Below are 11,829 nucleotides of genomic sequence, written 5' to 3'. Positions count from 1 at the left end.
CTCTGGATGCCCCTGGACCTGGAACTGCTTTTGGGCCCCACGTGCCAGGTTGCTGCCAGTGCCACAGGCTCTGGGTAATCTTTGTATTTGCTGACTTAGTTGTGGGTTGGTGCAGAGCTCGGCTCTGGGGAAGCTGAGGTATGGGGAGGCCCAAACCACACACAGTGCTCGGGTAGGGATTGTGATAAAAAAAAAGTTCAAAGGTGTTTTTGGCTTCATGTGGTTTATCTAGATTGCTTTATGTTCATTAATCTGGATTAACACAAATTCTCTTGGAATGGCTGGCTGGGGAAGGGTTTGTTCAGCTATTCTGACAAGGACAGAATTTTTCAAAAGCGAAAAGTTAGAACAGGGGGAAAAAAAAGCCAAGTCCTGCCTGGCATGAATGCATGCAAGCCCTGCAGCCCACATCCAAGGACCCCCTTCAGGGGCTGTCAGGTGTCATCAGCACCTGTGTACTCTAATGCCTGATCAACCTCCCCCACTGCCATGGAGGATTAATGCCCCCCATTCTTCCTGGGACGATGTGAACCCCTTTTTCAGCCTTTGTGCCAGAGCTGGCACAATTAGTTAGTGAACTTCAAGGTAAACTGGAGGTCAAGCCCAGATTTGAAGGTGGTGATGGGTGTGAGCATGACCGAGGGAGCCATGTGATGTGGGTGACGTCCTGGAAAGGCAGGTGATCTCCCCGTCCTCTCCTCTCCCCAGGCCTGGGATTAGGAGAGATTTTACAGCTGAGTGGTTGGCCTCATGGTAAGGTTTGGCTCACAGTGGCTCAGCCCCCAAGGCCCTTGTCAAAGAAACTTTTAGGTCTTTTATGGCACATTTGTATGCCAGCAGGGCAGTTCGTGCCTGATGGCTTTCTGTCGCTGGGAGGGACCACACCTTTGCATTTGTAGGGACTTCCCACCTTGAGAACAGGCAGAGAAACACCCAGTGGGGAAACTGGGACTCATGGAGGAGGATTGCAAAGCTCATCCCATTGGAGAGGGTTGTCTCATGCCTGAGCATTCACTTGGATCTGGGCACACTTTCTTGCCTTGCTAAGCTTCTTGTGCAGCCTCAGGCAGGTCCTTGCACCAGCTGTCACCCCTTTCCAATAGCTGCCTGTGAACAGGGATGCTTGGGTGCCACAGGAAGGGGACATGAGACCTCTTGGGGACTGCCAAATCAGTTCCACGAAGGGCTTAGCTCCAGCTCTCGGCAGCCAGAAGCAGCAGCAGGCAAGCAAAGTGCTCCTGCCGAGCTGGGATGGGAGTTGTAAGCAGGACCTGGGCCCTGCCCCAAACCCAGGGGACTCCCTCCTCCCCCTGCCTGTGCAAACACCAGATTAACAATTTGTTTGACATGTTGTGGCTGGTTAGCCTCTTTGCCTGCTCCCCCGATTAGAGGGAATAAGTGTTGCACTATGCAATAGTGTTCATTTCAGGTGAGGGTAAATATAGAAAGGAAAACCTGCTGAGAGCAAGCCATTTATTCCTGCATTTGGAAGCCTCTGCTCATAAACAGTCAGTCATGCCCATTTGGAAAATCCCAGCATGGTTTTCTTGGCCATCCTAGAAGAACGTTTACTTTCCTGTAGGTTAAGAAGTTTGTTTTAAATAAAAAAAATAATAATGTCATCTGACTTCCAGCTGCCCTCGGTGTTTAGGGCTTGTTGACACACTGAGGCTGCTCTGTTCTCATGTGAAAGTGGTCTGATGCAGGATCACGGAGGAGATCCTGCAGGGCTTCCCCAGCTGCCCAGGCTGGTGGAACATTGTTCTTTATGTTCCCCTTGTTTCCCTCCTTCTGTTGGCCTTGGGATTTTTTTCAGGTGTTTTAGCCATGAGTGGGCTTAAAGCCTCCAGCTTTTGTGGGTGCCAGTGGGTGCAGAATCAGGGAGGTGCTGGGGGTGCCTCAAGAGCCATGCTCGGGAGGCTGGGGCGGAGGGATGAACCTGCCATGCTGAACTCGAGCTCACACTGGACCAGAAAATCTCTGAGGGTTTTTGGGAGAACCTGCCAAAGGCAACAGGATGGTGCAGGCTGCAGGAGCACCCATCAAACAGGGCAGCAGCCATGGTCAGCCCGTGACCTGCTGCAGCACAGGGAAGACATCCCAAAGCACTGTCGTAGGAGGAGGCTGAGGAAGGTGGGGAGGCCCCTGCATGGCCAAGCTCTGCCTCCCTCCTCTGTCCCACGAGTGGCACTGGGGAACGTTGTGAGAGAGCGAAGTGGCCGCTTGGAGTTGGACGGCTGCCCTGCATCGGCTCCGCGGCCAGCACCAGCCGAGCGGGAGCCAGCTCCCTCCTCTGAAGTGTTCTGCGCTCAGTAAGGGTCTCTCCGTGTTTTCCGAAGGGCTTTGGATTTGGCTCAAGTTTGCCTTGGTTTCCAAAGGCAAGAGGCAGTTAAGTCTCTTGGAAGAATGAATTAATTAGCAAATGCCTTTGGTCAGGTCAGTGCCCTGAGCAGTGTGCTCGTGCTTTCAGCGATGTCTCTGCGCCAGGTACCCTCTCGGAGAGGCTGCTCTTACCCTTCATATTTCCAGAGCTGTACATGCATCATCCCAGAGGAGCCCTTTTCCAAAAAAAAGGGAAAAAGCCTCCCCCAGAACGGGGTATTGACTCTAATGGTGACATTTGTGTAAGCAACAAAATATTGACGCAGTTGGCTGGGGTCTGGCTGGGGCTTCTGGAAATAAACTGCTGCCTTGTTAAATTGTAGATGGAAATGCAAGTGGGAAAATGACTGACATCTTACACAAGGCGGGCAAATAAAACCGCTGCTTTACTACGGCGTGAAAAAACTCAGGAATTAATAGGTCTCCTTCTGCTGCAGGGTGTTGGATTTATCCCCAAGTAAGATTCATAAACTATTTTAAGGAGAGAAGTGCTACTTTTAAACGTGTGCGTTTGGGTCCTGGAGTTCCCGCAGTGTCACAGTTAACCCCTGCCTTGTCACTGTGTGTGGCCCCAGGGCCAGGGGGGGCAGAGCAGCCCTCCAGAGCCCCCTACAACCACACAGCCCTGTTCCTGGCAGGCACCATTCTGGCCAATGCACAGACACATCCACACCTGATAAACGCAGAAGTTACTTTCAAAGGGTGTTCACCTACAAGGTGTCCCCACAGCTTATGTCAGAAATGTGTTTCAGGCCTTGACCTGGACTCAGAGCTTGATTTTACTGATGTGGGATGCAAAATGTATTTAAAATAAAACACCTGCTCCAAAGCTGTGGCTGGGATGAACTTGAAGCAGATGCTCCGAGCATTGCTGATTCCATCTGGGGTATGATCCGGTGCCCCCCAAAAGACTCCTTCTGACTTCAGTAGCTGAAGGATATCTTCCATGGGAAATACAATTAACAGAGCTTTAGAGAGTGATATATCACTTTCCTTTCTACACTAAGACCCTTCCTTTTCCACCCACATCCTGACGATCTCAGCTGACATACACACACTCGTGTAAAAGCAGGAGGAGATAAAAGCTGTAGGGAGCGTGCAGCAAGTGTCCCCGTGGCACAGGGTCCAGCTCGCTGGCAGCAGTGACACCAGTGTAATTATACACACTCCAGTCCAATCTCCCAGTAATTATTCTGGAATAAAAGCCTGCCTATTTCTGTAAGACCTTATGTCACTTGGAAAGCTGTTATAAATTTAGCTGGAAAAAGGGACCCTTATTCTGGGATAAACGTGGTTAGTGGTTAACTGGGAACGGGGCTATTCCTGGCGCTGCCATTGACCTTCCTGGTGATGCCGGGTAAGTCACCTCACCTCAGCATGTGTCACCTTCTCCTGCTGCAAACTGGGAATTACAAACAAGGGCTTTTGCACGCAGCATTTTAGGAAACTCCGTGACACTGGAAAAAAGGTGTCACAGAGTGCCAGGCACTCATTTAGTGTTACTTGGTGCCTTTCTACCCACTTTGGAGGCATCTTGATCAAACCATGGGGGAAATGAGGGACATAGCGTTGGGGACTGGCTGAGTCGCTCGAGCCTGGGCTGTTGGCATGTTACTGGGAATACTGTGTTTTCCTCTCTGTTTTTAAAAATAGTCCTTTTTGTTCCAAGTTGTAGGCCACAGCCCTCACTGGGCCATTGAAATGTCTGGGCTGCTGTTTCTTGGAACCAGCACCTTCCAGCGTGCGGGGTGGGACACGGTGCCAGCATCCAACCCCCCCAGCTGCCGGGTGCAGCAAAGAGAGGGGGTCCTGCCCCAGATGGGCAGTGTTGTCCCTCTAATCCTCATGGACTAGAAAGGCACGTCTCCCGTTTACTCTTCTGCTTGTAATATCCCTGCCCGATTCAGTTGCTGCTTCTGCAGGTCCTAAGGCCCTTGGGGAGTTTTGCTTCTCATCAGCTTCTTCTGCAGCCTCAGAAACACCCTTTGGCTCAGCATCACGAGAGCACGCGCAGTCCAAGCTGGACACGCAGCTCGTTCCTAGCACATGGCACTGAATCCATGCTAGAGATGGGGAGATTTGTTTCGGAGGGTTTTTTAATTTGCACAGACAGTGCAGGTTGGCTCACAGCCGGAATTTGTCCGTTTGGCAAAGCGGGTGCTGCCCACAGAGCAGCTGGACCAATGTGCTGATGCCGAGAGGTGAAGGCAGAGCCTGCCCTGGCACATTCCCACAACCTCTGTCCCTGCACAAGCACTGGAGTGGGGCTCAGTGCTGCTCAGAATTGGGCTCAAGCCAAAGAGGCAGAGGGGAAAAAGCCTTTTACAGTCCATTAGTGCTCCCCAGAGCCATTCAGCCCTTCTTGTCATAAAAGTGGTGGAAGCCACAGAAACATTGTGGCTGGTCTGCAGAAGATGCTGGTCTGCAGAAGATGCCAGGCCACCTCCTGGCTCCACGTCCCTTCCCAGGAGCTTTTTGTCAGAGCCGCTGGCTCTCCCGTCAGCTCTGGCTGCTGGAATTCCCTCTGGGAACAAGCTGATGAGGGCAGGTCCCCTGTCCATCCCAAGGTCCCCCAGCAAAATGTACATGGGAGGGTTCCAAGTGCAAATGTGTGTGTGCTAATGGGAACTGAATTGCCTCTTGCCCTGAAGCCTTGCAGCTTGAGGAAAACAAGACAGGGGCTAGGAATGACCTCATATCGCCTCCCAGGGAATGTTATGCCAGATGAAGGGGGGAGAGGCAGCATCAAGAGAGCACAATGTATGTATCTCTCTCCCTGTGTAAACATCTCTGTAGCTGCAGAAACCTCTTAAAACCCTAAATGAGAGGAGAACAGCTGCTTTGATCTGTGGATGTGGTTGTTGTTTTCTGAGTGCAGATCCGTTCTTTTTTTAATTTTGCTTCAAATTAAAAAAATGCCTGTTGTGATCTTTTGCTTTTATTTCTTGGCGAGGGACCGGAGCGTGGTGCAGTAAATTTTCATGACTCCCCATGTAACCGTTTCAGCATGGCTGACAGTTCCTTGCTGGCTCTTCAGCGCCGCAGCACAATGGGCCGAAGCTTCTGGCCCTACATGAAGCCAAAGCAAATGGATTTTGCCCAGAAGTGCACAACGGGGAGTGGAGGCAGCGGGGAGGAGAGTCCTGCCACCTCCTTCTCTGCCACACACGCACACTCACAAGGCTCAGGCTGGCAGGGCTGTCCCAGTGCCTGTGAAGGCTTTCAGAGAGGGCTCCCTGGAACAGATCCGTGCCAGCTCCACATGGCAGCAGCGGGAGCTGGTGAGGAGCCATCAGGGCCAAAGTGCTGGGCTGTCCTGCAGGTGATTCAAGTGTGATTCGTGGCCTTCCATTCAGACTCCCTGTGTGATCTCAGGAATCTCCATCTGCCTGACTTTCCCCGTCTGTGCGTGGGGCCAGGGGACAGCCCTGTACTTGGAGGGGCACCATGGCACAGCCCCTGGCATCTCTGTCAGCCGCTTGACCAGGCAGCATGCTTTGGGAAAAAAGCAAGATCATATCATTGTTTAGTGAGCTCCTGGTCATCAGCAGCTCACCCCAACCCTGCTGCTTTGCTGTGGGGCTTTGCAAGCCCGTTGGAGGAGCGAGATGTGGGTCTCAGCCCCTTGGCTCCCATGGCACGGCAAGGCTTCTGCTGGCCAAGGATCTGCCACAAAGGGCAAGACCCAGTTACCCCAGTGCAAGGCACTGGTTTAACTGGGAGCACTTGGCTGGAGACTCGTCTCCACTGAGGTGGCCTGGGCACAAGTGAGGAGTTTCAGTCATCCCCCCGTGCTGTCACGTGGCTGCCTGGTGTTTTGGTGTTTTAATTACGCACGGTCCTGTGTATTTAAGGCTGGTTTATGGGTGTTTATACTAATGCGTAAACCTGCAATTTAGAAGCTCAATTATAAATCAACATTGCTGAAGGTCTTGTTCCTCTTGTCGAGAGATTGGTCTCCAGATTTAGAGGATAGGTTAGAGAGAAAAAAAGGAGGACTGTTTAGTTTTCCTCTGGTTATGATGATAAAGATCACAGGATGGGGTGCGAGGTGCAGTGGCAGGCTCAGGGATCTGCTGGTGTAACCCAGCAGAGTTTCCATTTTGACTCTGCTCTTAAAACAGCCACGAGAGACTCGTGTTTATGCAGCAAATCCCAGCCGGGAGAGAAAAGCAGAGTGATGCTCATGGAAGGGTGGTGGCACCCCACTGACGATGGTTTCAGCTCGTGCCAGGATGTGAGATGCAAGGGCCAGGGCTCCTTCCTACTCGGCACAGTACAAGAGGAGCCTTCGTCCCCAGGAGCTCCTGGCACAGACTGGAGCTGGCTTCCTCTGGTGGCAGTGCCAAGCGGGATAGCACATTCCCACTGGTCATGGGCCTCTCCCAGTACTAAGGACAACACCTCTGTATTCATACTTTTATGTATAAAACTCTTTTGCAACTTTACTAACCGTTCCCACACCTTTGCCCTTTCCAGGCTGCCCTGGAGCCTGGCTGTGCCAGGGATGAGTTTGCACTACTGGTGTGGCTCAGGGGAGCAGACCTGCTCCTGCAAACCCCCTCTCAAAGGGAAGACCCCCATCCAATGAGGGCAGCCCAAGGGGGGATGTTTTTCTAGGGAAAAAATTTCTAGACCGAGGGACTCCTCAGCATCCTCCTGTCTGGCTGCAGACCCTCCTCTGTGCAGTGGGTGCCTTGGCTAGGTTGGATGTTTTCCATTGCCTACAGCCCCTTTTGTCATATCTTTAGGTGTTACTAGGACAAAAGGGGGTACGGGAGGGTTCAGGGGCAGCATGGTGGGCTGGGAGAAGCCCTTGGGCACGATAACCCTGTGGGCATGGTGGCCTCTGTGGCTGCAAGACCCTGTATCCCTGGACAGGTGGGATCACTGCACACCTTCCCCCTGCTCCTGGCTCCCAGCCTTATCTCCTGCTGCAATTTCATGGCTAGTAATGCCTTTCCTGGCTTGGAGAACAGGAACACCCAGGAAGAGAGATAGTGCCAGCAGCTCCCAGCTCAGGGATGGTCATGGAGAGGGGCAGGGGTCCCCCCTGCCTGCCTGGAGTGCCCCCAGCTGCAGGAGGCCAGGCTGTGAGAAGCTCCCACAAGCAAACAAAACCCTCTGAATATTTCAGAATGATCTTTTTCTTCTCCCTCTGCCCTTATTTTCAGTCCCTTCTCCCACCTTTCCCTGCAGCCAGCAGAGCTGCTCTCTGGCCCTGTGTTCCCCTTGCCCACAACTCCGAGATGCTCCCAGAGCTGCCAAGCCCAGCCGGGTTGTGCCATCTGCAAACTCTTGGGGTTTTTTCTTATGCATATTTTTTTCTTTCCCCTTTTCCACCCCTTGCCTTTTCTCATTCCATAAGCCTCCCCCAGCCCCCCTCCCCTTGCCACCACCTCAAGCCCTCGGCTGGCCAAGGGGCTGCGAGGTGCCGGGTGGGTCTGGGGGTTGCGGGGGGCTTTGCATTGATGCATTGATCGCCCGTGGTCTCTGCCTGACCTCCCTGCTCCCAGGGAAGCAGTCTCCATGGCTACTGGCCCTTCTCCTTCAGCGCAGACTGTAAATTCCTGCAGGCAAAGCCCAGCCTTGGGGGTGTGAGGGGGGGAGCCGGGAAGGAGTAACCAAAGCCAAATAGAAAGAAAGAAAGAAAAGCTGGGAGAGAGAAAAAGGGCGTTGCTTGGATGGGGCTCTCCTTTCCACTCCCCTTTCCCAGGTCCCCAGCACCAGGGCAAGGCGCCTGCTTCCCCCCTTCAGCGCTGCTGCTGCTGTTGCTGCTGCTCTTGCAAAACTGGAATTGGCTGGGATTATTTAAGGAAAAAAAAAAGGAGAAGGGATCAGAGCAGCCGCCAGAGAGAGGGCGATAGAGTCCACTTTCCTCCAACTGCCCTGGGTCTCCCTCCCTCGCTCTCTTCTCTTCAGCAACACCAAGAGCCCCAAACTGAACCCAAAGCAGCTTTTTCCATCAGTTCAGTTCCCTTCCCTTCCTCTGTCTCACACACGGCAAGGAGAGAGCCCCTTCCTCCCCTTGATTTTCCTTCGCATGCTCAGCCCCTTGTTTCCTTTAAAGCACTAGAAATCCCCCTTCTTGCCCCTGCTCCTCCCTGCAGACTGGGATTGCAATGGGAGCTTTGCAGATTGCTGGATTTTCCATCCTTTTCTTTCTCCTCCACTCTGGAAACACTCTGGCAAATAAAGCCAGTCAAGGTAAGAGAAAATCTTCCCTGCTCGAAGGTTTTGCTATTTGATGTGTGGATTGGGCAGCCGGATCTCCTCCTTAGAGCTGGGGTTTAAGTGCAGGCTGGAGAAGGCAGCAGCAGTAACAACAAACAGTGGAGGGGATTTTAAATGTCGCTTGCAGATATTCTCTCCTACTGCCTTGGACTGGGGTTGGGTTTGTAAACTCTTTAATGAGTTGCATTTCTTAGACTTTAGTTTTTTCTATTTGGGCTCTTTATCTCAAGGCAGGGAGTGCAGAGGCAGAAAATTAGGGTGGGCAAACAAGTCTGGACCCATCACAGGGAAAATATGGCTGTTTAGAGGGGCTTAGGGGGGCTCTGCTGGTTTCGGTGTCTGTGAGATGGGGCTGATGCAGCGGCGGTGCGTGCGAGGAGGCTGCTCCGGGCTGGGTTGGAGGGCAGGGATGGCGGAGCGGGCGTCGATAACGCCGGGAGGCTGCATCTGTGCTCAGGGGCTTTCCATCGGCACGGGGGAGTCTCAGATGTTGGCTCCAGGGGTGTGGGGAGCAGAAAACTTCGGGTAGCTGAGCATAGCAAAGCCTGAAAAATAAGGGAGCTCTTTCCCTATCTCTTGGAAAGAGAGGTACATCCCATCCTTATCAACTTCTGGCTTTTCTGATTCACCGCTCCCGTGTTGAACTAGAGCCTCCCCTTCACAGATGCACACACAGAGCCTTATGTATGGTCTATCTATACCTTCGCTTTTCTATAGCACCTCTATATTTAGCCCCGATTTTTTTCTCTACACACGCACGGGAGTGCGTGCGCACACACGAGCACACACAGCCCTATACATGATCCTGTTGGCTGTCTCAAAGGGGGTTTTCTCCTTAATTCGCCACTATTTGTACCATCTGTTGGTTTTTCTCTTTTCTTTCCGTAGCACTTACAGGATGTAAGATTTCTCCAACCCGGCTCTGGCTGTGCTGTTGTGGCAGCTGCGTGTTTGTGCGTACGGCAGGATTAAATAGTATGTGAATGAAATCTCAGAGCGCAGAATATAATGAAAGATCTCTTATGGGCAGATTCCAGCCACGCGCCTGGTCACCCGAGCCCTGTCACTGACAAAGTTAGAAGGAATTTCAAGGCTGTTGTCTTATCTGGCTCAAAGTGTTTCTAAAACAATAGGCGACTTTTCAGGAGGGCAGCCTGGGCAAGCAGGAGAGATTTTCCAGGGCAAAGGTTTGGTAAGAAGGCATCCAGCTTCACGTAAAGCTTTATGATTTAGGCACAGAAAGGAATGCTTATGTTTTTATCCCCCCTTAAATTATCTTGAGTGTATGCATTGCTTTCATTTCTTATCATAATATTTATTTATTAAGGCCTTTTGGTTTCCAGTTCCATTTAAGCCTGAGCCAGAATTGCATTAAAATAGCAAAGTGAAATTCCATCGTGCAGAGACTTGACAGATCCCTTCAGGGAAGGAGATGGGTGGAGTGGGGGTGGAGAGAGGTGAGCTCAATCCTGCACCGGGGTACATGGCTCGCATATGCCTGGGACAGTGCCGTCTCCTCCTGGCACTGAGCAGCCCCCGGGTGTCCAGCCACTTGGCAGCCAGGGGTTTGTGGTGGGGAATTAATCCCCAAGGCTGCTGATGGGGGATTCTGTGGGCTGGGGAGGGGGAAGCAGCTGCAGAGGGGCAAAGGTTGGTGCCTGCAGGCATGCAAGGACTCTGGGCAGGGGTGGACCCGGTCCTGATCCTTTTTGGATGGGACTGAACTCGTGGACATCATGGGGGCATCACCGATGACAGGTACAACCTGTGCCTTTCCTCAGAACCCGCTGTTGCCTGGTTTCCTGCCAGTGTCACTGAGCTCCTCAAAGCTGCCCTGTGCGTCTGGGACGTGTCCCAGCAGGATATTTCTGAAAAGCATCAGCACCCCCCGTATGTGCTGGGCGATGCCCCAAGGATGGGGCACACATTGCCCCGAAGCCTTTGCCTTTTGAGGACAGCCCCTCTCACCAGGTGACTGTCACAGGCTGGGAAGGGCTCCTCTCCCATCAGATCGACTTTTCTTCCTGGGATAAGGTTGTGCCGTGGGTTGGGCTTGCTGGCTCATTTCTTGCACTGAATTACCCCAGAAAGTTTAGTCTGCGGGGAAGGAAGGATTTAGAGAACCGGCTGCCGGGCCTGGACGGTGTCTGCCAGCAGACCTGTCTGGCTGCAGGGTCAGCTTAGGGCTAGGAAAGCTTTCAAGAGGAGTACTGGCAATATAAATCTAAATAACCACAGGGAGGCTCCTGAGATGCATTCACAGCTGGGATGGACTCTCTCTTGGTCCCCCAGTCCAAGCTGCCCAATCACTGCCATGCCCACTGCTCCCCTGGGATTTGGACAGATCCTGTCACCCCCAGTGTCTCAACCCCTTGTCCATCAGTCCATCTCACAGCCTGCCAGGCAGAGGAGCTTGTCCTGAGCTCCTGCTCTCGGTGGAGCAGTGTGCTTGCCCACTGCCTGCTGGCATCTGTCCCTCCCTGTGCCCTGGGACAACTGAGCCCAGGGACTTGCAGCTCTGCAAGCTCCTCTTGTGCCAGGCAGCACTGGCCCCTCTGGCATCCCCATCACTGGGGACATGTACCAGGATTTGCCACTTTTCCCTGCAACTAATTGCACATGTCCTCAAATGATGCCAGGGCATGGGGCTGGAAGGGAGAGGCAGCATTTCCCTGGGGGGACTCAGCACTCCAGCTTGCAGCCCCTGACACTCGCCCAGATCCAGGGCAGGGTTCTGTGTGGGACTGGGGCCCCAGCCCAGCCTGCTGGTCACTCAGTGGTCACCTTTTGGTGCTGGTGGATGGAGCCACCATCCCATGTGAGGGGCCAGTGTCAGTGGGATGCACCTGCAGAACCTACGCCACCAGGGATTATTTTTTAAATATTTTTTTAAGGAATCTAAAATTTTCCAATTGCAGTGTTGAGATGGTGTTTGATTCTCCTCCCATTGCCGCCAAACCTCCTCCCCCTTGGCCTCTGCCTTCCTCCCTCTCCGGCATTCACAGTGTGTGACTGTTGTGCCTGTCCCCTCCACCCCACTGAAATATGAAATGTAAAACTGTAAACATTTCACATACGCAGTTCAAAGGAGATCTTTGACTGAGGGCGTCTAACGTGCCTGTACTGAGATTAAAAAGGGGAGGGGGTGGGTAGGAAGGAGGGAAGAAGAGTTTTTTTATAACTGCCAACTGGAGTATAAATATTCAGACACCT

General features: G+C 52.7%; 1 protein-coding gene across 3 annotated transcripts in view; it reads left to right on the top strand.

The window, feature by feature from the left end:
• Positions 1-8,064: 8,064 nt before the first annotated feature.
• The window catches only part of SCUBE3 (signal peptide, CUB domain and EGF like domain containing 3), a 30,518-nt gene continuing 26,753 nt past the window's right edge, over positions 8,065-11,829 (top strand). For 2 of the 3 annotated variants that reach the window (XM_027899894.1, XM_027899893.1), the window contains exon 1: positions 8,068-8,589. In XM_027899894.1, coding sequence (XP_027755695.1) covers positions 8,505-8,589 — 85 coding nt within the window. In that variant the 5' untranslated portion in view covers positions 8,068-8,504. Of the gene's footprint in view, positions 8,590-11,829 lie in introns of all 3 variants that reach the window. The other variant, XM_027899895.1, reaches the window with a different exon arrangement.

This window comes from Empidonax traillii, unplaced genomic scaffold (genome assembly GCF_003031625.1).
Source record: "Empidonax traillii isolate 1590-97213 ecotype Southwest subspecies unplaced genomic scaffold, ASM303162v1 scaffold694:size336501, whole genome shotgun sequence".
NCBI classification, from domain to species: domain Eukaryota; kingdom Metazoa; phylum Chordata; class Aves; order Passeriformes; family Tyrannidae; genus Empidonax; species Empidonax traillii.
This window is presented reverse-complemented; position numbering and strand designations above follow the sequence as displayed.